This window comes from Phacochoerus africanus, chromosome 13 (assembly GCF_016906955.1).
Source record: "Phacochoerus africanus isolate WHEZ1 chromosome 13, ROS_Pafr_v1, whole genome shotgun sequence".
NCBI lineage: Eukaryota > Metazoa > Chordata > Mammalia > Artiodactyla > Suidae > Phacochoerus > Phacochoerus africanus.
The window spans coordinates 76786009-76810488 of NC_062556.1; the positions used below are offsets into that span (position 1 = coordinate 76786009).

The window sequence follows — 24480 nt, forward strand, 5'->3', positions numbered from 1 at the left end:
ACGCACCTCGTCACGGAGGGGCGGCCATCGCAGGTGCGCAGGGACTTCCGGGCGGGTGGTCACCAGGGCTGCGACCACCGGGTCCCAGGGAGGGCGGCTCGCTGTGCCCGACCTCAGCGCTGAGGGTCGTTGGATGTTACCAAAGGCACACGGGTCTCGGGGCGCACATGTCGCGTGCACACCCGCACGTCACAACGCACACACGCACGCGGGCGCACACACATCCCTGGGAAGAGAAGAGCCTTTCCAGCCCCGGAGCTTCCCAGTCAGTCATCACCCCCAACCTGCAAGAGGGGAAAAGCGTGGAATCAGACCTTCACAAGGAGATCTGTCCTAAGGCGATCTGACCTTGGCTTGGACGTGACGAAGAGGGGACAGCGTGGCCTTCGCCCCCCCCACCCCCAAGCACTAGGCCGCAGCTCAGCACTGTGCTCAGGGCTCTCCCGGGCCGGGGTGTCCCCACCGTACCCCCTCTCTCTCCACTTTACAGCTAAAGAGGTTCCACCAAAGGCGCTGAGTCGACGCGGACAAACCGACCCAGCTCGGTTACCAGCTGGCGCTGCAGCCCCACCCCGACAGGGAGCTGACTCCCAACTCCGCGCTGGCGCCTGGGGTAGCTCAGTGATGAGGGCCTACCTGGATCCGGCGTTGTCACTGCTGTGGGGGTAAAACGAGGGGCACCCTCTGGTCTTAGGCAGTGGGCGTGTGCCCAGCGGAAGCCTGAACAACGAAGCCAACCTGGAGAAGAGGGGTCACGGCACAGACGGAAGGAGGCTCCAGGGCTGCCCTGACCGCGAGGCTGGCCCAGCTTCCAGGGGCCGGAGAGATTGGGCGAGGACGGGGTGGGGTTGTGACATAATGAGGGCAGGCTGGGGGACAAGGGGAGGGCACGCCCTGCCTCGTCACACAGAGTAAAATACGGTCGCTGACTCCATCAGCCTCGCTCGCACGGATTCCGCCTCCGGAATCTTCTAAACCCCTGGAGAGCCCACCCCCACTCTCAGACGCAAGGTCCCAGGTCCCCAGGGCTTGCCTCCCTCAGGTGAGTCCTGGTCATCAGAGACTCTGGTCCAGGGTGTCACAGGCTCACCTCTGCCAGAAGGAGACAGCGCTAGGGGTACAGGAGGGGGCTCCTGGCACAGCAGGCAGCGCTGATTCACCAGGAGGTCAGGTTCAGAAGTGACAAAGTCATTCTCTCAGGACACCAGCCTAGGGAGTTCCCGTTGTGGCTCAGTGGTGACGAATCTGACTAGGATCTATGAGGTTGCAGGTTCAATCCCTGGCCTTGCTCAGTGGGTTAAGGATCTGGCGTTGCTACGGCTGTGGTATAGGTCGCAGACGCAGCTCAGATCTGGCATTGCCGTGGCTATGGTGTAGGCTGGCAGCTGTAGCTCTGATTCAACCCCTAGCCTGGGAACCTCCCCATATGCCACAGGTGCAGCCCTGAAAAGCAAAAAAAAAAAAAACAAAAAAGCACCAGCCTAGTGGCCTTTGCAAAGAACTGTGGTTTCCAGCACCCAGATTACAACATACCCACCCCCAAATCTTCCCACGCAGGACGCCTCAAGAAGAAGGCCTGCGTGTGTCTAAGGACCTGTAGAGTGGGGAGTCTGCAGCACAGGTTACCCCAGGGCTGCCTATGGCCTCCAGCACAGAGCAGCTGCGCTGAACAAAGGGAAAGAAGGAATGTTGGAGGCCCAGCTCAAACCCGCATCCGGCAGCATCCCCTCCTTCACCCCCTGGCCGCGCAGCTGAAGCTTCCCCGGAACTGACCTGACCCCCAGGTCAGGAACGGGGCCCATGGGAGGTCACAGTCAGAAGCCTGCAAGCAGGCATCCTGGCGAGAGTCCAGGCTAGCATCCGAGGTCCACCTGGGACAGAGCCCAGCGTGAGGTCTACTTCTGGGGCAGTGAGGGTGCAGGGTACAGTGCTGTCCGCGGAGCCAGTGCCACCCCTGGCAGTTACGGGGCTGTTCCAGGGCTCGAGCCGGGGGTGCCCAGCCCAGCTGGACAAGAGCATCAAAGACCATCCGGGGAGAAAGGGCCGTGGGAACTCGGCCACCCCTGCATTCGAGTGCGGACAGCAGGACCAGTTTCATAGGATGCCTTCTCCGTCCACAGCTTCAAAGACAAGTTCCTGGGTCTCCCAATGTCTCAGTAGCAAAGACACACTTTACAGAAAAATAAATACAACTCCACCCATTAAAGGGCAAACTAAGCCATGTCAATGCAAGTTCATCAGGCTGACCCGTTTTCACTTTTGAATGGGCTACCATGGCAAAATTGGAGTTTTCGCCTTTGAGATATATGCTTCAGTAACAGAGCATCTCAGCTGAGGGTCCCTGCCACACACAGGGGGCTGTGCTGCAGCTCCATCCCCCAGACGGGGCCCGTCACTGGCCTGGAGACTGAGCACCTCACAGGAGCAGAGGAGCCCTGGAGGGGCAGAATCGGAGATTACGGCTCTCTGCAAAACTAGTTCCCACAGCGTTAGCGAACCCAACTAGGAACCATGAGCTTGCAGATTTGATCCCTGGCCTCGCTCAGTGGGTTAAGGATCCGGCGTTGCTGTGGCTGTGGTGTAGGCCGGCAACGACAGCTCCGATTCGACCCCTAGCGTGGGAACCTCCATAGGTCGTGGGTGTGGCCCTACAAAGACGAAAGAACAAAAAAGAACAAAAGAAAGATAGATAGACAGACAGACAGATAGAAGTGCCTTAAGCCATCACCCATGCCCCCAGCAAGGAGCCCCCAGGGTGGGGGCACGAATAAAGTCTAAACCAAGTTTCTACTCAAAATTCATTTTAATAATACAAGTGGCTCACGATGCTGCAGCTGGTATAAAAAGTGATTCCTGATTTTGTATAAATTAGCATTTATCAACAATCATGACGATGCATCAAGAAGAAACCAAAGGTAAATCACAGTGAAGAGAGACGTGTGACAGCCACACAGGGGCCGGGACAGGCGAACGCCCTCCTCCAGGCCCGGGCTGTCAGCACAGGGCGGCCGGGGCTCTGCAGGTGGCTTCCGAGGACCATCGCCGGCTCCCCACCGCCCACGGCAACAATGCACACGAGGGGACAGTCACGCTGGCCTTCCCGAGGTGACTGGCGGTCACCGCCTCCCCACGTCCTCTGTGTGCACGTCCATGGAGCCGCGCCCCGGCTCTGCTCCTCCGGCCACAGACGGCCTAGCCTCCCCTGCAGCGGGTCAGGCGCAGCACCCAGCTCTGGTCCGTGCGGGCGGCCCGCAGGGGGCGATGTCCACGGTCTGCGGGGGCCCCCGGGCCCTCTGCCGCAGGATCACAGGCACCACCAGGTCAAACAGGGTTTCGAACAGCAGGTCCACGTTGTGCCCGGTCTTGGCGCTGGTCTCGAAGCACATCTGCTCGGCGGCCGGCGCGTCCTTCTCGTCCAGCATCTTGTACTTGAGGATCTTTTTGTACAGGGCCACCGCGTCCTCTGGTTGCACCTGCTTGGGCAGCCTGGGCGTGGCGCCAACGCCGGCCGGCCCGGGACCGTGCCCTCCGTCCTGGCCGCCGTCCCCAGGCCCCTCCTCGCTCAGGTCCACCTTGTTCCCCACGATGGCGAAGAGGCAGTCGGCGCTGGCCGTGTCCGTCAGGCCCAGGAAGCGGTCCTCCAGCTCCAGCAGGCTCTGGGCGTGGTTCACGTCGTAAGTGAGGATGACGGCGGCCGCCCCCCGGCAGTACATGGAGCCCAGGCCATGGAACTGCTCCCGCCCTGCGGGGGGAAGAGGTGGGTTACGTCTCCCCTCTGGACGTGCCCCTTGACCGCGCCATGGGGAACCCCGGAGGGACGGTGGAATCGGGGCCCCAGGTATGGGGGTGGCTGGAGCCCGACGGGTCCCTGCTGCGCAGCAAGCGGAGGGGACGCCCGTCCCCAGGGTCAGCATCTCTGCACAGCCCTGTCCCCACCATCTCTACCCCGAGACCAAGGAGAGGAAGACGACCCGGCGGTTTTCCTCCGGATGAGGGACAGCGCGGCCTCTTCCTACGTCCGCACCTCGAATGAGGACGCGTACGGAAAAGCTCCCACCGAGGGTCTCGATGGCGATGACACCATCTGTGCCACGTCTGAGCATGGCAGTGGCAGGACGTGGCATCAAGCAAGTCTGCGTTCGGCCAGGAGCTCGAGGCCTACCCACCCCAAGGCCCCTCCACCACCCCCACCCAGCACCAAGGGCCCAGCAGGGCAAGTGGGGTGCCAAGCAGGCGAGGACACCGCCACACCCAGGCTGGCCCTGCCGGGGAAGCCTGGGCCCCTGCCCACCAGAGTGGGAGAAGTGACAGCAGGGGGCCTGCAGGCCTCCCCTCCCCCCTCCCCTGCTCGTGGGCCCCGATCAGGGCTGCAGAGACACCGAGAGGACAAAGAGCATCCCCCAGAGAAGGTTCAAGAAGGACCCAGGACCTGGGCACGGCCCTGGACCCCAGCCCAGGCTGCCCCTCCTCAGAGCCTGGCAGGTGGGGGGGGTGGGGGGGGTGCTGGAACTGTCTGTGCCTTTTGCATTTTCAGGAGAAATGGGTGTTTTCCAAGTTGGACAAGGCACAGCGAGAACAGCATAGACCTCCCTTGGGCTGACCTCTGGGCCGGGGGTCAGGGTGGGCACCCGCGGGGCTTCTTTTGTTTTATTTTATTTTATTTTTTGTCTTTCTAGGACCGTGCCCGCGGCATGTGGAGGTTCCCAGCCAGGGCTCAAGTCAGAGCTGTAGCCGCCAGCCTACACCACAGCCACAGCCACAGCCACGCGGGATCCGAGCCGCACATGCTGGGGGCCACTAAAGGTGATGCATAAGTGAAGCCACGAATCACGGTCTCCACGTGTTTTGTTAAAACCCTACGGCTTCTCCCCTGCGTGAGCCCTTGGTCAGTTTTGCAGCAGTTTGGTCCGACTTGCCAGGCGGTGGGAGCTTCATTCCTCTCAGAGGCTGAATCTGCACCTGCACCCGCCTCACCTCCGCCTCCACTCCGAACCCCAGATGCGGGGGGTTGGGGGGGCAGAGGGAGGGAAGGGAGACCTCCATCTGTCTAATCCCTGAAGAACGGAAATCTCCTCCCACTCAACTGCCTTTTTTCCTTCATCTCAAATCGTTAGAAAACCCATACGTAAAAGGCCCAGATCCGGGGCAGCAGCGAGGCCGGCGCCCCCACGCGGGGTCTCCGACTTTGTCTCCGGGGTTTGCCCACTGGCTTCGCTTCCTCCCCGCGCACCACGCTCACCACGGGAAGCCGGTCGGAGGGCGGTTTCTAAATGCAAAGCATCCTTCCCGAAGCCACCCCGGGCCCTGAGGTGACTCCTGCCTCCGGCCGCTGCCACCTACATTCACACGCTCCACGGACAGACGGAGGAGAACCCCCCGGGACCTGGCATGTAACGGAGCAGACCCGACTCCGTGTTGGCTCAGTTCTGACCCTTGTGCGCTGCACTTTTGTAAAGAAATGCTGCCTGGACCCTGAAGAACACAGGAGAGCCGCCTGTGTATAACTCTTTTCCATTCACACGGAGATTAAAAAGCTGCAGAACAGAAAAGAGCAATTGTCTTACTGGGGGTTTCTAGGAACATTGTAACCAGACAGAGCAGTCGGCTGCAAGAACAAGGATATCAGTGCCGGGAGTCTCCAACAAACGGCCACACACACACACACACACACACACACACACGCCCTTTAGCATAAAAGAAGCTGAATTTCAAATGGGAAAGATGGGTCTTTGAGGCACTAGGCCACCACCTTCTCGGGACACAGGCCCGGCAGCTTTGCCTCCTCAACGGACAGGCTGTTGCCCCTCTGGCCAGTCCTGGAGATAGCAGCCTGCAGAGAAGTCTCCACGTCTAGGAGAGGGGCCGCATGGGCTCCATCTGACCGCTGCGTCCCCTCCCACGGAGCAAGACCCCAGGCCAGGAAGCCGGGTCTCCAGCCAAAGCCCCACGTGTTTCTCGAGCATCTCGAGGGGGGAGCAAGACGGAGAGGGCGACGCCCGGCCAGGACGGCGGGACTCGGAGGTCTGCACCTGCCACCCTGCAGCCGTCCTGAAGGTAAAAGCAGCCTCCCAGAAGGAGAGCTTGCGGCTGCCAGGCCCCCTCCCTGGCCGCCTGATCTGGAACTCGGCGCCTGCAGGGCCACAGACGTCCTCCTGCCCGCAGACCGAGGTCAGCCTGGTGACCTAAGCACAGCTTTCATGTCAGTCTGCACCGCGAGCCAGCAGAGGGAAGCTGACCCGACCTCTGCTGGCCCTCTGTGGACCCCACGGAGGCGGCGGACCAAGGTACCTCCCCAAACTGGCGACGGGGCGGGACGCTTTAGTGTGAAAAAAATGCGACAGAGATGCTTCCGCACCCTGGCCGCGGGGCTACAGGACCGCCGTTCACACACACCGGCCTGGACAGCCACCTCGGCATCAAGTTCTTCCAGCAGCTCAGACTCCGTCAGTTGTACCCGCTAGACGCCACGAGAGCGTGACAGTGCGGCATTCCAGCGACCGGGAGCACTGCTTCCGAGTCTCAGCACGTGGTTCACTGAGGACAACCGGCAGCCGCTAACGCCCAGGACTGAAATAGGTCTCCTTTCCAGATAAAAATGTCTGGTTTGCCTTTAAAACACCAAAAAAGTAAGTGCTAACGATACCAAAAGGGAACGCATAGTAACGAAAGGAATTGGGAACTAAAGGCCCCCACGCCACAACCCCCCCAGGCAACACCACCCAACCAAATGCAGCCACCCCAGCTAAAGACTTGACAACGACGCAGCGCTCCTGCTTGAAATGGTTAAATGTTGTCTGGGATGCTAGTCTAGAGCTTTGAGGCTGGTTTTCAAATGAGCGCAGTGCCCACACGTAGACAGGCGAGTCCAAGCCTGCAAGCCTAACTGCTTTTACCAGGGACCCTGGTACTTCCGGCGTCGCAGGGGCAGAGAGAGGGCCGGGGGGAGGCGGCAAGACCAGGCTTTGCACTTGGTTCTGGCGTATCTGAATCCCAGGCTCGAGGAAGTTTTCTGCAGTGTGTGAATGTGAGCTGAGCGGGCAGTCGGACCCCTGCCCCCGGCCCACCGTAGTGTCCGCTCCTGGGCCCCGGGAGCCGTGATCTCCTGGATATGCTTACAGGTTCCCTGCCCATCGACCTGGATCGGCTCCCTCTCCTTCTCTCTCTCTTTTATCAACTCAGGTCCCTAAGCACCAGGTCCAAAGCTGAAGCCCTAGGAGTCCTGGCTGAGTCCTGTATTTCACAGTCTGATTCTGGGGGTGTCAGGCACTGGGCTGACCCTGCACCAGCCCCAAGGGGGCAACAAGAAAAACCACGAGTGGAAGTCCTGTCGTGGCTCAGTGGAAACGAATCTGACTAGCATCCATGAGGACGCAGGTTTGATCCCTGGCCTCGCTCAGTGGGCTAAGGATCGGGCGTTGCTGTGGCTGTGGTGTAGGCTGGTGGGTACAACTCCAATTCAGCCCCTAAGCTGGGAACCTCCGTCTGCCGCAGGCCCGGCCCTAAAAAAAGAAAGGAAACAAAAAGAGAGAAACCACAAGCTGTCTCAGGTGTAATGGATGCAGCTGACGATCAGGCTGCCAGGCTTTGCGTGCATGGCCTCTGCCATCCCAACTGCCATAGAGTTGGAGGTGGTGCTGGAGAGGGCCCAGCCTCCTTCACCTCCACGGCTCCCCGGCCATGGGTGGGCTGGGGGCAGCCCATGGGGCTGTAGGATGGACAGACAGGTGACTGCCCAGATGTTCCGGCCTGTCTGTGAAGCAAACCAAGGGGTGACTTTCACTTAGGTTTATGCATGCTGTTGCATACTGCAGAATTCCCTTCTTTTTCCAGGCTGAATAATATTCCGCTGTATACACACACCACATTTTCTTTACCCATTCATCTGGCAAAGGACTCTTTTTTTTTTTTTTCTTTTTTGGCTGTCCCTCAGCCTATGAAATGCCCGGGCCAGGGGTCAGATCTTGAGCCACAGTTGCGACCTACGCTGCAGCTATGGCAATACCGGATAATTTAACCCACTGTGCTGAGCTGGGGATTGAACCGTCCTGGCACTGTAGAGACACTGGCAACCCTGTTGCACCACAGAGGGAACTCCTAGTAAAAGTTTAAGTCGTTATCTAGAAGAGTCCGTTTCACAGACAGAAGGCAGGATGGTGGTGACCAGGGGCTGGGGCAGCGGGTGTGTAAGGGGGACTGAGCTTCAGCTGGAAGATAAAAAAGATATTTAACTTGCTCGCGTTCGTGGCTGCTGTGAATAAAGCTGCCGTGAACTCAGAGGGGCTAACAATAATTAATAAGTAATCATTCAGAAGCCACACTGGGAGGGGTGCTGGCACCCACGCCGAGGTTCTGAGGTCCCAGGTTGCTGCTGCAGTGGACAGCAGGCAGACCGAGCGAGACCAGAACTCCCACCCTCTGAAGTTCATGGTTCCCCAGAGTCACAGAACGCCCCAGACCTCATCCCAGCCACCGACACCACCGGGAGAAGTCTCTTCTTGTTCTCTCCCTAAGTTCCGAGATGATGGGGGGCAGTGCTTAAACAACAACGAGAAGGTACTTAATGCCACCAAGTTGTACACTTAAAATGTGTGAGGTGGTAAATTTATGTATATTCTACACAAAAGAATTCAGGGAGTTCCCATCGTGCCGCAGTGGAAACGAATCCAACTAGGAACCATGAGGTGGTGGGTTCAATCCCTGGCCTTGAGCAGTGGGTTAAGGATCTGTCATTGCCCTGAGCTGATGTGTAGATCGCAAACTCAGCTCGGATCCGGCATTGCTGTGGCTGTGGTGTAGGCTGGAGGCTACAGCTCCCATTCGACCCCTAGCCTGGGAACCTCCATATGCCACGGGTACGGCCCTAAAATGACAAAAGACAAAAAAAAAATCTGCAAAGTAAAAGGGAGGGAGGGAGGAAGATGGTTGGATGATAGACAGACAGACACACAGACAGAGAGATGACACAATTTCATGTAAAAATAGTGCCTTCCAAGGACACCAGGAAACTTGAACGGCCTGACCCCTGCCCTCCAGGACGATGACAGCTCACACCCCGTGGCTGCAGCAAGGCCCAGAGAGCTTCTGGGTCCAGCTGCACTGTGAATTGCCTAGCGATCTGGTTGCAGTGCAGATTCTGCCTGAGAAGGTCCGGGAGGGGCCCGACTCCCACACTGTGGCCCTGGCCCTGCCCCCAGAAGCAAGGTGACTGTGACATGGAGCAGGCAGGCCCAGGCTGTGCCCAATCCCAAGAAAGGTGCGGCAGCAAAACAACCAGCCCTGCAGCCCAGACCTGCGTGGCCTTATCTGCATGTCACCTCCTGCCGCCTTCTTCCTGGCCCTCGGCGCCCAGGTACAGCCACAGGAAAGCCACAGGCAACACTGCCAGGGTGGGAATTGTCACTCAAGGAGCTGAGACCTGGGGCCACGGGGTAGCTGACCAGAGTTAATCAGATTGGGATTAATTAGGTTCAGAATGTGCTTCTGCAATTGCTGTAGAGCAGGTCGACAGGCTTTGAGCAGTGGAGACAGGAGTTCTCGTTGGGGCTTAGAGATAACAAACCCGACCAGGAACCATGAGGACACGGGTTCGATCCTGGCCTCGCTCAGTGGGTTAAGGATCCAGTGTTGCTGTGAGCTGTGGTGTGGGTCACAGATGTGGCTCAGACCTGGTGCTGTGGCTGCGGTGCAGGCCAGCAACTACAGCTCCGATTCGAACTCTAGCCTGGAAACCTCCATATGCCATAGGGAAAAATAAAAGAAAGCAAGAAAAGTGGGGACAGAGTGTCCTCCCAGAGCCCGGAAGCTGTTCACAATGAGCCAGACACGCCGCTGATACGGATCACATGGCTCACCGCCCGGGCAAAGGCTGCACAGAGGAGCCGCGGGCGCGACAGACACACAGAAAGTATTAAAAGCATCCCCCAAGCCCGCTGGCTTTGCCCTGCCCCACACCCTGTGCCTGCGTCCTCACCGCTTCCTGCAGTCAGCTGAACCCTGTTCCCCTGACCAAGCCAGCTAGTGTTCCCTTCTGGACAGCCAGGGACACAGCCGTGCCTAAGGTGTCACTGCAAGTGCCAGGCATAGCATCAGGCTAGACATGCGTGCACACGCATGCATGCACACCCACGCATACACACAGGCACATGTACAACGTGCGTGTAAAAAACACACGTGCATGTGCACACACATTGAATACCTGCTTGCACACTTGCATAACACGCACGTGGAGTGCACAACACGCATACACACTACACACATGCGTACACACACCCATACACGTGCACTTACATGCATGTGTTTACACACATACATGTAACATATGCACACGGATACACATACGCACACAAATGCACACGTGCACAGGTACACACGTGCACACACACACACACATGCTCACGTACACTGACATACACCTCATCCTCCCCCACCAGGAGCGATGCAGTTTCACAGATCTCGAAGCAGAGGCCCAGAGCCCCCACACAGCTGCTCAGGGACCCCTGGAAATAAGCAGCTCGTAACCCCGACAGCGACATGAACACCTGGGCAAGGAAATGCCTGATGGTGAGGGCTTAGCGGAGGGGGAAGGGGGTTCTGGTTCTGTCGGGACAAGAGGGAGGCGTGGCCCAGCACTTTCTCAAGCTGTTCCTCTCTGACACATGTGAAAAGACACTTGAAGGGTAAAGTCGTGACTCTCAAACAGATGAGAAAAAAATAAGTGCACATTCAAGGTTCTCTCACTTACGGAGGGGGCAAGACTGATGTCACAGTGGCTCAAAGAGGCCCAGGGGGCACGGGCGTCCGCGGGCAGAGACGCAGGGGCCTGGGCGCGCGGAGGACACGGTGCAGGGGGGCGAAGTGCAAGTAATTGAAAACTGCCTTTTGTTTTACGCCCTGCTTTTTAGGGCCACACCCACGGCATGTGGAAGTTCTCAGGCTAGGGTTCGAATCGGAGCTACATCTGTGACCTACGCCACAGTTTAGGGCAATGCCAGATCCTTAACCCACTGAGGGGAGCCAGGGATCAAACCCACATCCTCATGGATCCTAGTCGGATTCTTAACCCACGGAGCCACAGCAGGAAATCCAAACTGCCCTTTCCAGGAGGGAAGGGAACCATCACACACCCTCACCTCTGACTCAGTCCCCCAACATTAACCTCGCTGTGGTGACACAGCCAGCCCAAGGCGGACCTTTCTGGGACCCGCCACCTTGGTGCAGCCAGGCTCCTGTGGCTCAGGGGCACTAAGCAGGGTGCCCCTTACATGCAGTGTGTTCGTGTGTGTGTGATTGTGTATCATGCCCACAGCGTTCCTCCCGGGCTCGCCTCTCTCCAGGGCAGGCGTCACTTCTGTGAAGGGAGGTGATATGACCAAGTGCATAAACCCAGGGCCCCTTGCCCCCACCGGATCCGGGGCTTTAGGGCAACTGCCCTGGTTGCCCCTGGGCTCCTGGAGAGGGTTACAGGCGTTGAAACACATGCAGAGTTGGGATTAACCCAGGATTCAGTAAGATCCATGGAAGCAACAGCTACTGTTTGGTGACGGAGCCTGGGTTGGGGGAGGCTGTAAAGGAGACAACTCATTTTGTGCGGGACGCTGAGGGACATGCAAACGGTATTTCAGGCGTCCTTGCAAAATCCATGCTTCATTCTCGAGCATTTACTTTCAAATACAGGTCAGCACGGTTGGAATGAAAGAGCTTCTTCTATGGCGTGAAAATATTCATCTACCATGAGAACGCGTGATGCCCACGAGGCTGTTCCCAATTAAAAAGTAAGAACTTTCAAAAAACAAACAGGGAGGCGCTCCCATCATGGCGCAGCGGGAACAATCCGACTCGGAACCATGAGGATGCGCGTTCGATCCCTGGCCTCACTCAATGGGCGAAGGATCCGGCGTTGCCCGTGAGCTGTGGTGTAGGTCACAGACGCAGCTCAGATCCCACGCTGCTGTGTCTGTGGTGTAGGCCGGCGGCTACAGCTCCGATTGGACCCCTAGCCTGGGAACCTCCATGTGCCGCGGGTACGGCCCTAAAAAGCAAAAAGAAGACAAAAACCAGGGAAATGGATCAGCAGGACACGAAAGTAAATGAAGGCCACCAGGGCAACTTAGTTAGAAGACTGTGATCTCGCTCTCCTTTTGTTATTTTCTCTTCTTGAAGCAGAGCTGCTGTAACCATGTCACAGGCCTATGATACAGGGATTCACAATTTTTAAAGGTTATACTCCATTTATAGTTATTGTAAAATATTGTCTATATTCCCTATGTTGTATAAAACGTCCTTGGAGCTTATTTTTTTCTTTCTTTTTTTGTCTTTTTAGGGCCGTACCCACAGCATATGGAGGTTCCCAGGCTAGGAGTCGAATGGGAGCAACAGCGGGTGGCCTACACCACAGCCACAGCCACAGCAATGAGGGATCCGAGTTGTGTCTGCAACCTACGCCACAGCTCACGGCAACGCCGGATCCTCAACCCACTGAGCAAGGCCGGGGATCAAACCTGCAACCTCAAGGATACAAGTGGGGCTCGTTATCGCTGAACCACAATGGGAACTCCCCTTGTCGCTTATTTTATACAAACAGCTGTACCTCCTGATGCCCTATCACTGTGCTGCCCTCCCGCTGGCCAGCTCCCCGCTGGCAGCCTCCCGCTTGCCCTCTGTATCTGTGGGTCTGTTTCTTTTTTGTTACATTCACTAGTTTGTTGTATTTTGTAGACTCCACGTATGCACGACACCATACAATATTTGCCTTTCTCTGACTGACTTCTCGTAGCCTAATACCTTCCAGACCCACCCGTGTTGTCGCGAAGGGCAAGCGTCATCCTTTGTGCGGCTGAGGAATCGCTCACTGCCTTCATCCTGCATCTTGCCCCTCTGTTCCCCTGCTGCTCCCAGAGCTTGGCGACTGGAAGTGGTGTTGCCGCCATCTCTGGGTGCGTGAGGCTTCCCGAATTAGCGCTTTGAACACTGTGTTCGCTGAGCTACCAATGTTTTTAAAGTTTTAAATAATTCAAATAATTTAAGGCAGACTAAGAGATTAGATAATACCATAATTCTAAGCTTCAAGCACTATTCGATGTTCTCGTACCAGCATCCCATACAACCGCCTTCAACAGCTTTATTTCATTACTTATGAAATGCTGCTTAGACTGGGATGCTTTCCAGAAAATGCCCTCTCTGGAAATCTGCACGGCCGGGACGTTTAATAAAATCCTAGGACTCCCACGCAGTCAGTCCTGGGGCATTTGGCCAGCGTGAGTAGTAAGTGCGCTTCTGATTTTCAGAAATAAGGACAGAGCAGAGGCCACAGCGCCTCCCCGTGTTCTCCTGTCCCCGGGACACGGTCGCTGTGTGTCTGAGGAGAGACCACAGCCACACGGAGCCGAGGAGAAGCGCCTCGGAGCCGCCGGCAGATGTGCCAGCCCAGGCGCCCCTGCGGAAGGTCTGCTCTTCAGAGGGGCCTTGAAACAGGCAGACGCTCCCAAGGCCTCCGTGAGTTCTTACCCTGCGGGCGAAAGGCAGCTCACATCAGAGGGCAAAGGACCATCGGGGGAGGGAAAAGTCCTGAGCCTGCAGGTGGGTGGACGGGAGGCCTGGGCCCAGCAGGCTCGCCGCCCCCTCCCGGCCCTGCCCGCAGCCCCGCCCTCCTCACGGCCCTGCCCGCAGCCCTAGTTCTACAAACACACCCCAGAGCATCTTAGGAAGACAAGGTCTTTTGTTTCTCCACCAAAAAAAAAAAATACACAAAAAACCCACAAAGCATTTTCTTCCCAACCAACGCTCTGGCCAGTCAAGGGCTCTCCCTCCGTCCTGAGGCTGGCCTGGCCCCCCAGACACGGCGCTGGCACCCACCCACAGCGCCTGGGCCGCCTCCTTCGGCCAGGCCTGTGCCCAGGACGGGGCCTCTGGGTGCCGGAGTTCGGGCCTCGGTGGAAACACAGCAGCCCTTCCACAGCGGGAAACATGAAGGAGCATCAGGAACCAAGGGGAAAGTGAGGCCCCAGCCCCGTACCCGCTTTCCAAACGCAGAGGTAACCTGAGATAACCTGGCAGTCCCTCCAGCACAGGCCCCCGGAGCAAAAGCTGTAAATGCAAACGCTAATAATTGGTCATCCAGAAACACCCAGGGGCCCAGCCCTGCTCAGAGGGCCTGGGGGGCCAGGCGTGGGCCTCACGCTCCCGGCCGCCCCCTGCTGTGCTGCCTCCCTCTTCGGTTCTGTTCTGTCTGGCGCTGCCGTCCGCACCTCGGCCTGGTCTCCGTGGATAGTGTCCCACGGCAGGGAGGCCCCCTGCACGTGGAGGCACAAAGTTGAGTGGCAGGGCACCCACGCAGGCTGGGAAGGGTGGAAAGGGACCTGCTAAAGGCGCCGAAAAGCCGACCTCAAATCCAGGCTCCTGGGCACCCAGGGCCCCCTGGGACTTAGCTTCCTGGTCTGTGAAAGGCAGATGCTAAAAATACCAACCACACAAAGCGGCTGCAGGAAATAAAAGAGACAAGCGCCCACCACCAGCCCCCCAGGCACTAGGCACAGAACCTGGCACAGCTGCGGGCAAGGTAACCCCCGAAAGTCACACAAGCCGGGGCCCCAGGAAAGCAGGGCTGGTGAGTCAGCTACCCAGACGCCCCGGAACACACTCCCCGAGGCAGCTTTCCGCCGGCACACCGCCCTGATTCCTGGCCAGCGGCAGTGGGGGGAGTTCACAGAGACGCCCCTGCAGCCACAAGAGGCCTGCCCCCTGCGGGGAGAGGCAGCGTGGGGCAGGGAGCAAACAGTGCAGACGCTGAGGAAGGGGTCAGAAGACCCCAGCTCCGGCCCGTCTTCGGCGCGGTGGCCCTGGGCATTGGACAAACACCCTCCTGAGGCTGTCTCTTCATCTGAAAGAGGAAGAGGCTAAAAAAACAGATCTTTCGGAGTTCCCGTTGTGGTGCAGCGGAAACGAATCCGACTGGGAACCGTGGTGTTTCGGGTTCGATCCCTGGTCTTGCTCAGTGGGTTAAGGATCTGGCGTTGCTGTGAGCTGTGGTGTGGGTCGCAAACGTGGCTCAGATCCGGCATTGCTGCGGCTGTGGTGTAGGCTGGCAGCTGCAACTCCAATTTGACCCCTAGCCTGGGAACCTCCATATGCTGTGGGTGTGGCCCTAAAAAGAAAACAAAACAAAAAAAACCCAGATCTTTCCATCCTGTCCCAGTTTTCCAGGATCACACCAACCTCTGCGGCCTCAGTCTCTGCCCCTGTTAGGTGGGTTTGCCAAGTTTCCCGAGACCTGCGCGCTGGGCAATGCAGAATGCCCACAGCTGACCGACGCTCCTGCCTTGGTCTGACAGGTCTCGAGTCTGCGGTAGGCAAACCCAGAGACAAAGCTAAGCTCCACTTTGCCCCTAGGTCAGAGGCCATTTGATCCATACCCAAACGGATGGATGGGAAGCAAAGCGGGGGAGGGAGCTATTTCAGGGACAATACCAGCCCCCAGAGAGGCCAGGCAGAGAGGGAAGCCAGCCGCTCGCCCACTTCCTTTGGGTCCGCAGAACCAGTCAACGGGAGATCATGAAACGCTCTGTGGGAGATGCAAGCTCAGCTGGGCCGCTGCTGGGACAAATGCTAAGGCACGTGTGTGGGCTTTGGTTCTCCTGGGCTGAGCAGGAAGGCAGATCTCCGAGAGGAGCTGCTTTTGACCGCTGCTTGCAATGGATGTGCCCGAGAAAACAAGGGGGAGCGACTGAGGCAGCTTTCACCTTCTTTCTAAAGGACTCTGCTGGAGTTCCCACTGTGGCTCAGCAGTAGTGAACCCGACTAGTAACCGTGAGGGCACGGGTTTGATCCCTGGCCTCCCTCAGTGGGTTAAGGATCCAGCGTTGCTGTGAGCTGCAGTGTAAGTCACAGATGCGGCTCGGATCTGGCGATGCTGTGCCTGTGGCATAGACCAGCTGCTGCAGCTCTGATTCGACACCCAGCCTGGGAACGTCCATATGCCACATCTGCAGCCCTAAAAAAAAGCAGAAAGTCAAATAAAATAAAGAACTCTGCTGAAAGAGAGCGAGGCACTGAACGTGCCAGCCGTCTGCCCAAGAGAAGAACCAAGGCGAAAAGCTTACAAGTTGGGTCTCTTCTTCCCAGGGTTCCCCTCCAAGCACTCTGCCTTCTAGCAACACTCCTGTGACCCTGGCAGAGAAGTCAGTGAAATTTCCATTGCACAAGCATCCACATGTGTGTGCATAAAGTCGGCGTTAAAAAAAAAAGAGAAACAGATGGTTCTCTTTATAAAGGTGCCTGAGAGCTAACGACCTAGTATACAACACAGAGCATCCTCCAGGTCTGTGACGGAGCCCTAAGCATTGCCACCAAGGAAAACTGGCTTTTCCAACGAATGATTGGGGGTCAGCTTGCTGTTCAACACACACCGCCTCCAAAACCCAAACATCCGACGCCTAGGGGATTTGCCTGAGAGATGAAAATCTATGTTCACACAAAACCCTCCACATGACTGTTGATAGCTAGTGGCTCTACTGGCGTATTATGTATGTCCCAGGCCAGGGATCGAACCTGTGCCACAGTCGCGACCATGCCAGAGCCTTAACCCGCTGAGCCACCAGGGAACACTACTTTTGCATTTCTAAATCTCTGGCTTCTTCCGCTCCAAGTCTGGGATAAATGAGGCAAAAAGAAAACCCAGGGAGCTTACCACCGTGTCGTCACTCTTTGGACCCCGAGGCCCCTGCCCGAAGGGGTCCCTTCTCATCTCCCCCTGGAGCCCTCTCGTGTTTGCTTTCTACCTAATAGCCATGTTTTTAGCTGGGCTTAGCAGGAAGATGAGGAAGCACGTCTCCACTTCCCAGACACAGGGGCCTTGGCGTGCTGCTCTCCACTGCTACACAGGCTTCTGACGGGTCAAGGTCAAGGCGATGGGCGCCGCTAGACGCGTTTCAAGGACACAGGTGATCAACGCCATGGACTCGTATTTCTCCACCATTCGCGCTGGCCTATTTTTAGCTGCATTACAGGGCCCGTGACAATGAAAAACTTACCCTGACTTTATCAAAGCCAGTACATCATTCAAATAAAACCACGAATTGTTCCCTTGGCCATGGCTTTCAACAGTTTCATCCAGCAAAACTTAGCTTAAAAAAAGAGAGACGGCAGGGTGAAACATCAGATCCTGTGGAGAACACGAGAATGGATACAACTCGACCTGCCCAAGACCCTGTAAATCAGAGGAAAGAAGAACAGATAACAACGTAGATAAAAGGCAGGACACGATAAGAGCAGCCAGTCCCGCCAGCGCACAGCCTGGAAGAAGGAAGAAGAAATCCCGCCTGTGCTAGGACCGCTCCCCGAAATGCGTGACTTCAAAAGACAGGACACAACTCAAGGTGGGCTTGGCCAGGAGAGGGGATGTTCCCAGAGAGAGAGAGATGCTGTAAGCGAAGGTGAGAACAGAGAAAAGTCAGGCGCCTGTGATGAATTCCAAACAGCGCGTCTGGCTCAGCTCGGGGGACCTGTCACGATAACAGGAGAAGGGGACGAGGAGACGAATGTCTGTCGTCGCAGTGATGGAGCCATCCCGCTACAAAGTAAAAGTCCTTTAATCTCGTGTACACGGGGCGAACTTTCTCTTGTACAGAGAGGGGAGTTCTCTGACATCTCAGCAAAGCGAGAGGGGCAAGTTCGACTTGGAATCATAAAGTTTCTATTTCTCCTTCCAACCTCACGATAACGAGGCATGGAATTTCTCATCCAGAGACATTAAAGATGATCCCGGTCTTAGTTCCCAAACACAGTTGGTCTCAGTTAGCTCAAGTCTACTGCATCAGCCCGCGCTACTGAGCCTTAAATGCCCCTCCCCACCCCCAGAATTCCTGGCGCCTCCTCCAGGAGGACTCCGGGCTGGGCTGCCAGCACATGCGGCTGGCACAAGCATCCTTTGTCCTCCGAGATCTCTCAGTACAGTATCGCTTTGTCCTCCCTGCCGAGCCCAGATAGTTGATTTTCTTCCACCCACCTTAATACCCACATTCATATTCACTGAGTTTGGTCAGGGAAAAATAGTAGAGGAATCCTGCATGTGACGCCTTGATCTCAGAGGGCATCCACTCACACTCTTCAGTAGTGACCCATCTACAAAGACGTGGATTACTTACTAAGACATGGGCCACCTGCAGAGATAGACAGGGACCACCCACAAAGATGTGGGCGACCCAATCGAGAAAGACGTGGACCGTCCAACTCCAGGCTTTGCAGGTTTAGCTTCCAGACCCCAAACCTATACTAAGATTTATTTCCGAGAACTTCTTCCAGCAGGAGCCCATGCTAGTCTTAAATCCAGACCCTACCCGACCCAGGCCAGCTCAGAGCAACACCCAGGAGAAATCTGAGAGCTGCTCGTCGTGTTTCACTGAATCACAGGTGCCCTCAATCCCTGAACGCTGAACTCCTGGGGAGTTTGCATAATGACAGAGAAAACTTTTGGAAAAGTATTGTCCCCTTTCTGTGACCTAAACCAAACTGTCTCCGCAAAGTGCCGGACTGAGTGTTTTCGTCTCTCTGTGCCCTGCGGTCTCTGCCGCCACCACTCAGCCCCACCGCCATAAAACGTCAGGCGGGCTGGGCACCAATAAACCTCCATTCGGTGATGGGGAGGCCCAGGTTGGTCCCCTGAACTGCAGAAACGGGAGGTCACCCACCAGACCCCTTGCCACACCAATCCTACTTGACACACTGAGGGTCGCCTTGCCAGGACCTTGAAACCCACTCGGCAGCTGTGCTAATAAATTAAGAGAACCAGCTAACTTCCCAGGCCTCCACCCGCTGGCTCCACCCACACCCTGCACCGGTTGTCCGGCCGCTTCTGAACCAATCTCTCAAGGCGAAACAAGCAGTCTCGCTGCTCCCCCGGAACAGCACGGCTGCTCCTGGGAGGCTCTCGGTCCTGCCTCGAGAGGCCTCTCGGCTAACAGTCCCTCCGCCGGGCGCCACCATTTCACGGCCCGGACTCCGGCATCCTCTCCAGGCTGCCAACTGCTGTGCTTCCCCCTCTCATGGGCCTCCCCCCCTTGTTGCAGAATGACTTCCCGAGGACCCACCCGAGCCTCTCCCGTCCCGCTGTGACATGCCTGCTGGTGGCAATCATGGCCTTGAGCGCCCAGGGCGGGGAGACGCGTGATTAGCAAACACTGGCGCAAAGCTCCCCGCTTCCAGGTACCACCCAGCACGTGGCCAGGGTCAACTCGCTGATTCCCAGCAGCAGCTACCACAGTGCGGCTTTCCTAGACGAGGGGAGTGTGGGGAAGGGGATACAGGCACGCAGTCACATGTGCTCCGTGGCTGGGGTCGGCCAAACAACGCCCCACCTCTGCTCCCCAGGATGTCCTAATCCCTGGCGCCCTTTGAACCTGCCGTGCTCGACATCGGGGGGGGGGGGGGGGAAATAAGGCTGCAGACAAATTAAGGCTGCTAACCAGCCGACCTTGACTGAGATGACCCCGAATTCCCGGGCTGCGCCCAGCGTCACCGAGGGGCCTTGGGGTGTGGGAGAGGGGCGTGACAGTCAGGGTCCGAGGCACGTGGGAGGGAAGGGCTCCCCCAGCCTCTGCCCAGCCTCAGGGGGGAGGGCGAAGCCCGGGCAGGCTCCAGAGCGGGGCAGGCAGGGAAGCGCTTCTTCCCGGAGCCTCAGGAAAGGAACGCAGCCCCCCTGACATCCTGACTCTGAACCCGTGAGACCCGCTGGGGACGTCTGCGCATTTCTAAGCCACAAAGTTTGTGGCGATTTGTTACAATAGCGGTAGGGAACTAACACAGGTTTTGACCCCAGGAGTGAATGCTGCTGAAACGAATGTCGAAGTGGCCGTGGAATTGGGCAATGCACGAGGCGGGGAGAATCCGAGGAGCGCGGGGAAGGACCTAGGCTGTCAGCAACCGCAGGTGGAAACACAGACCCTCACGGCTCGGAGACCGTCGCGTGGGGGGCTCGGAGGACGTGCGGCGCGGGGAAGCAGGAACCCGGTTTGTCCCAAAGACCCTGAGCGGCGCAAACGGACGACAGGCGGGACCCCGGGCATCAGGGCGCTGCCAGCGAGGGCTCAGTGGAAACGAGAAGCACGCCCTTTGCCCTTTACCGCGAGCTGGAGCCGACGGGATCGTGGCAGAAATGGTCTTCGGGGGGAGTTCCCGTCGGGGCGCAGAGGTCAACGAATCCGACTGGGAACCATGAGGTTTGGGGTTCGATCCCTGGCCTCGCTCAGCGGGTTAAGGATCCCGTGTGGCTGTGGCTGTGGTGGAGGCCGGTGGCTACAGCTCCGATTCGACCCCTAGCCTGGGAACCTCCACGTGCCACGGGTGCGGCCCTGAAAAGAAAAACAAAAAGGTCTTCAGGGGACTGACCGAGGCTGGGACACGGGGAATGCAAACGAGTCACAGCTACCCCACCACCCTCAAGGGGTGTGGAAAGAGGGAGGGCTGAGTGCAGGGCATCACCTGGGGAGGGGGCACCCCTGGATCCAGTGAGGGGCCTGCCCTGGGCTTCAGCTCTGGTGGGACGTCCCTTTGGGCCCACCCATCTCTTTCTCATCACCCTGCTGCATTTTCCTCCAAACAGTGATGGGATGTGTCTCCGGGTTTGCCCCTCCCCCTCCTCTGGCACTGACGCCCACGGGGCAGGGACCCCAGTGGGGGCAGGATTTCCATCTGATGATCAAAGGACGGCATCTTTTCACAGCTCGGACCTGCCGAGGGGGAGGCAGAGAGGAGGTGCTGGTGGCTTCTGTTGGGCTGTCTCCTCACTGGGTGACCTCCTGTTGCTTCTGGGACTCAACAAACCATTTCCAGGGACCACCCCACATCTGTCCACCCAACAAGGCCAGGGTCAGAGAGGAAGTCCCTGTAGGAGGAGGAGGCTAGCTGGCCCTGGACCAGGTCTGGGTCCAACTTGACCTCTACCAGCTCCCAGCCCCGTCCCCACTGTCACCTCCCCCTGAATGAGTCCCGTGACAACGGAATAAGATAACTACCTAACAACCAGTAAATCGCTACTCTGCTCTCCACTTCACACACACACACACCCTGCTGCTGGCAGGCATCGGGCAGCTAGCACTTTGGGGTTTGAAAGGACATGCCAAGAGCAAAACAGGAACTCTGACCCCTTACGAACATTTTTATTATTAAACTCTCTCCACCCCGTGACCAAGAGCAGCCTTTAAAACAGTCTGTCCCCAAAAAAGACAAAAAAGCAAGGAACAGTCTGTCCTCAAGCTGCTCCCCATCCCTCTGTGCCAGTTATAGAAACTAAAATGAACGCAACTTAGAAGACAATGTCTGTGGAATAGGAAAAACGAGCAAGGCAAAAGGAGGCAAAAAGAGGGAATCCCCAAAAGCTAAACTTTTGAATTTCCAACAAAAATTCCAAAAAGCAGGAGCTCCTGTTGTGGCGCAACAGGATCAGCAGCCTCTTGGGAGCACTGGTACGCGGATTCAATCCCTGGGCCCAGCACAGTGGGTTAAGGATCCAGTGTTGCCACAGCTGGAGCTTGGGTGTTGACTGCGGGTGGGATCTGACCCACGGCTCTGACCCCTGGCCCGGGAGCGCCAAATGCCGAGGGGTGGCCAAAATGGGGGGGAAAGAAGAATCACCTCCAAGAAAAGATTCACATCTGCCTTTTCCCCCCAGGCTGCCGAGGGAGCCTGGCACCAAGGTGGACTAGGTCCCTGCTGACTCTGAGCCGAGGTCGCCCTGAGCGAGTGTACACAGGAGGGTAGCAAGTGTGGAGACAGGCCCGGAGCACCCACTGCCCCAGGGGCCGGCTGAGCTCACACACGGGTTCCGGCGCGAAGGCAGCAGCCTCGGCAGCCAGGAAACGAGTCGCTGCCCCTAGGAGCCAGGGCATCACATCTGCCATACTGCCCAATCCTCAGGGGTCAAGATCTGGGCTACATCATGTCCTCGTCACTGAAGAGCAAAGTGGCTGGTCAAAATGACACTGCTCCTTCACCCCTCAGATGCCAAGACGCTTGCTGGGACACCCTGTTCCCAAAACGCCACACCATGTGGTAACAGTCAGCCTCCAGCAGCACCGCCTCGAGGCCCTGAGTTTGGGTCCCCAGCGCCAACCCTGAATTCCTGTCTTGTAACCAAGGACAGCAGAGAGGTCCAACCGTTCAACCAAAGAAGCCTAAGGACCAGCCTCGTAAAAACAGGAAAAGTCTGGGTCGTGTTAACTTGATCTGATTTCTAAAGCCCTCGTCCCATCATTACCAAACCCTTAGCAACGGGAGAGTCAGCTTAAGCAAGGGACCTCGTAGGAACCTCACTCTGCAGCCCGGAGGCGGAGAACAGAGCAGGGGAAGTACATCTGCACCCGGGAGATGCTGTTTTCACAGTATGATTGCAAATTAATTAGTCAGGATGTTCACCAGCGCACGACAGAAAAGACAGCAGCGGGCGGGGCGGGCCTCTGACAGTGGCCTTCATCAATTCAGTTTTAAACACAGGATGAGTTACATCTTGTTTACTCAGCAGACTGTGCACCCGAGTCGGCAGTTTGAAAATTCTGGACGGGATCTTCTGGCACACATCTTACTTCTTAAAGTGCAGACATTTAAAAAATCAGACCTTAAAGTTTCGGGCGTCCAGAAAGTCAGGTTCATTGAGAACAGGCCATACTATTTACAGTTTCTTTACTCGTGGTATCTTAGTCCTTTCGTGGGGAAGGAAATATATTCTATTGTAACACCTCATGTCAGTGTAATTTTGTAGAGTTAAACTGTAAGCTTGAATCAAGATCCTCCAGTAAACTGTGCTTTTGAAAAAGCACAAATATACCACACAATTACCTGCCTTAAAAATGCTTCTACAGAAAATCACTTCAAAAACCCCATGACGTCCATGAGCCTAGATCAAGCCAATGATAAGTGGGAAATGCAGATAAACTTGGCACTGAGGGAAGAGACCTCAGTTCTGCTTCCTATTTTCCTGCCTAAACCCTCAGGGAATGTTGGGAGCTTCTGCTTTCTTTTCCTTTCGTCCTTTTTTTTTTTTTTTTTTTTTTTTAAGGGCCACACTGGGGCATGTGGAAGTTCCCACGCTGGGGGTTGAATCGGAGCTGCAGGGCCGGCCTATGCTGCAGCCACACCAGATCAGAGCCACATCCGCGACCTACGCAGCAGCTTGCGGCAACACCAGATCCTTAACCCATTGAGCAAGGGCAGGGATCAAACCTGCGTCCTCGTGGATACTAGTCTGGTTCTTGACCCCCTGAGCCACAGCAGGAACTCCTGTTTTCTCTTCTGGAAGGAGATGTAATTATATCAGCACTGCTCGCCCCTCAAGGTGGCTGTGGACAGCCGCTGAGCTCCTGCTGGTGGAAGGACTTAAATGCCTCGGGTTACCACTAGCTGTCTGGGCTGGGGTGCTCTGGAGCCAGCTGCCCCCAGGGACCACAAGTCACCAGCAGTTCTCTTTGGAGCCAGGGGTGCTTTCCTGGCTTGTCACTAAGATGTACCCAGTAGCTAAACGCCTGGTTTTCCAAAGAGCAAAGGAGTCACGTAGCAGTAGAAAGGGGCCAAGGGTGGCCCCACACTGTGACTAGGGGCCTGATCCCCAAGACTGAGGCACCTGCAGAGCAAGAGCAAGACCCCTGTGTGGGGCAGGGGACACCTGCCCTGAGGGGAACTTGGCCCTCGGGCACCCCGCCCCAGGAGGGCCTAGCTCTGGGAGACCCCGCCCCCAGGAGACCCCAGCCATTCCGACCTCGGCCCTGACAGCCGCTTCGCTCAGCTGGAAGCCCCTCGCCCCTCACCTGCAGTGTCCCAGATGGAGATGTTGTAGGAACGCCACTGCTTCAGGTAGAAGGCGCCGCCCACCGTGCTGACCGTGTCCGGGAAGCGCCGCTCCATGTACCTCTGCAGCAGCGACGTCTTGCCCACGTTCATGTCCCCCAAAAGCACGATCTTCCCGTCTGGCTTTCTCATTTTCCCGCAGGAGCCTCCCCCTTTTCCCGTGCCCTCTGCCCCCTGTGCCCGGGGCGCGGCAGGAGCAGCCAGGCTCCCCGAGAAGGCTCAAACTCGGAACTCGCGGAGATAAGGACTCGCGGGAACCCCGAACTCGTGGCGACCCTCCGGTCTGGACGCCTGGGAACGCGGAAGAGGAAGCGCGTGTCCGCGCTGGGAAGGAGCCGGGGATCCAGCCCGACGCCCACTCAAGGTGTCCAGACCGCGGCGGTCAGCACCAGGTCGGGGGCGCCCGGGCCCCGCCCCGCCCCGCCTCCAAGCCCCGCCCCGCCCCGCCTCCAAGCCCCGCCCCCAACCCCGCCCCCCCAGCCTCCCGAGGCCCGGGCTCGCCCCCGTGGACTTGGCCTTTTGGCCGAAGGTGCTTTCTGCCTGGAAACCTTGGGCCGATTCGGACAGGTGGGACCCCGGCTCCCGGGGGTTTGAGCGAAGATGGAGACGGAGTCCCGGGAGGCGGGCCCCGGCTGGACGCCTCGCAGGGACGCG

At 57.4% G+C, this 24480-nt stretch overlaps 2 protein-coding genes across 2 annotated transcripts in view; one reads left to right on the plus strand and one right to left on the minus strand.

The window, feature by feature from the left end:
- Nucleotides 1-11758, plus strand: part of COL4A2 (collagen type IV alpha 2 chain) — a 178229-nt gene extending 166471 nt beyond the window's left edge. The window contains exon 47 of the mRNA XM_047755981.1: nucleotides 11674-11758. Coding sequence (XP_047611937.1) covers nucleotides 11674-11733 — 60 coding nt within the window. The 3' untranslated portion in view covers nucleotides 11734-11758. The remainder of the gene's footprint in view (nucleotides 1-11673) is intronic.
- On the minus strand, nucleotides 2785-24247 carry RAB20 (RAB20, member RAS oncogene family). Its single transcript, XM_047755983.1, has 2 exons — nucleotides 23787-24247; nucleotides 2785-3742 (listed from the first exon to the last, which is right to left on the minus strand). The coding sequence occupies exons 1-2, from the start codon at nucleotides 23956-23958 to the stop codon at nucleotides 3213-3215; spliced, it is 702 nt and encodes a 233-aa protein (XP_047611939.1). The 5' UTR covers nucleotides 23959-24247; the 3' UTR covers nucleotides 2785-3212.
- Nucleotides 24248-24480: the final 233 nt, after the last annotated feature.

Bases quoted from the DNA above. Each gene is read 5' to 3' on its own strand.
- RAB20 (XM_047755983.1), bottom strand. From the start codon at position 23,958: ATGAGAAAGCCAGACGGGAAGATCGTGCTTTTGGGGGACATGAACGTG. The intron at 3,743-23,786 runs GTGAGGGGCGAG...TTCCCCCCGCAG, and splicing joins CTCCATCTGGGACACTGCAG to GGCGGGAGCAGTTCCATGGC.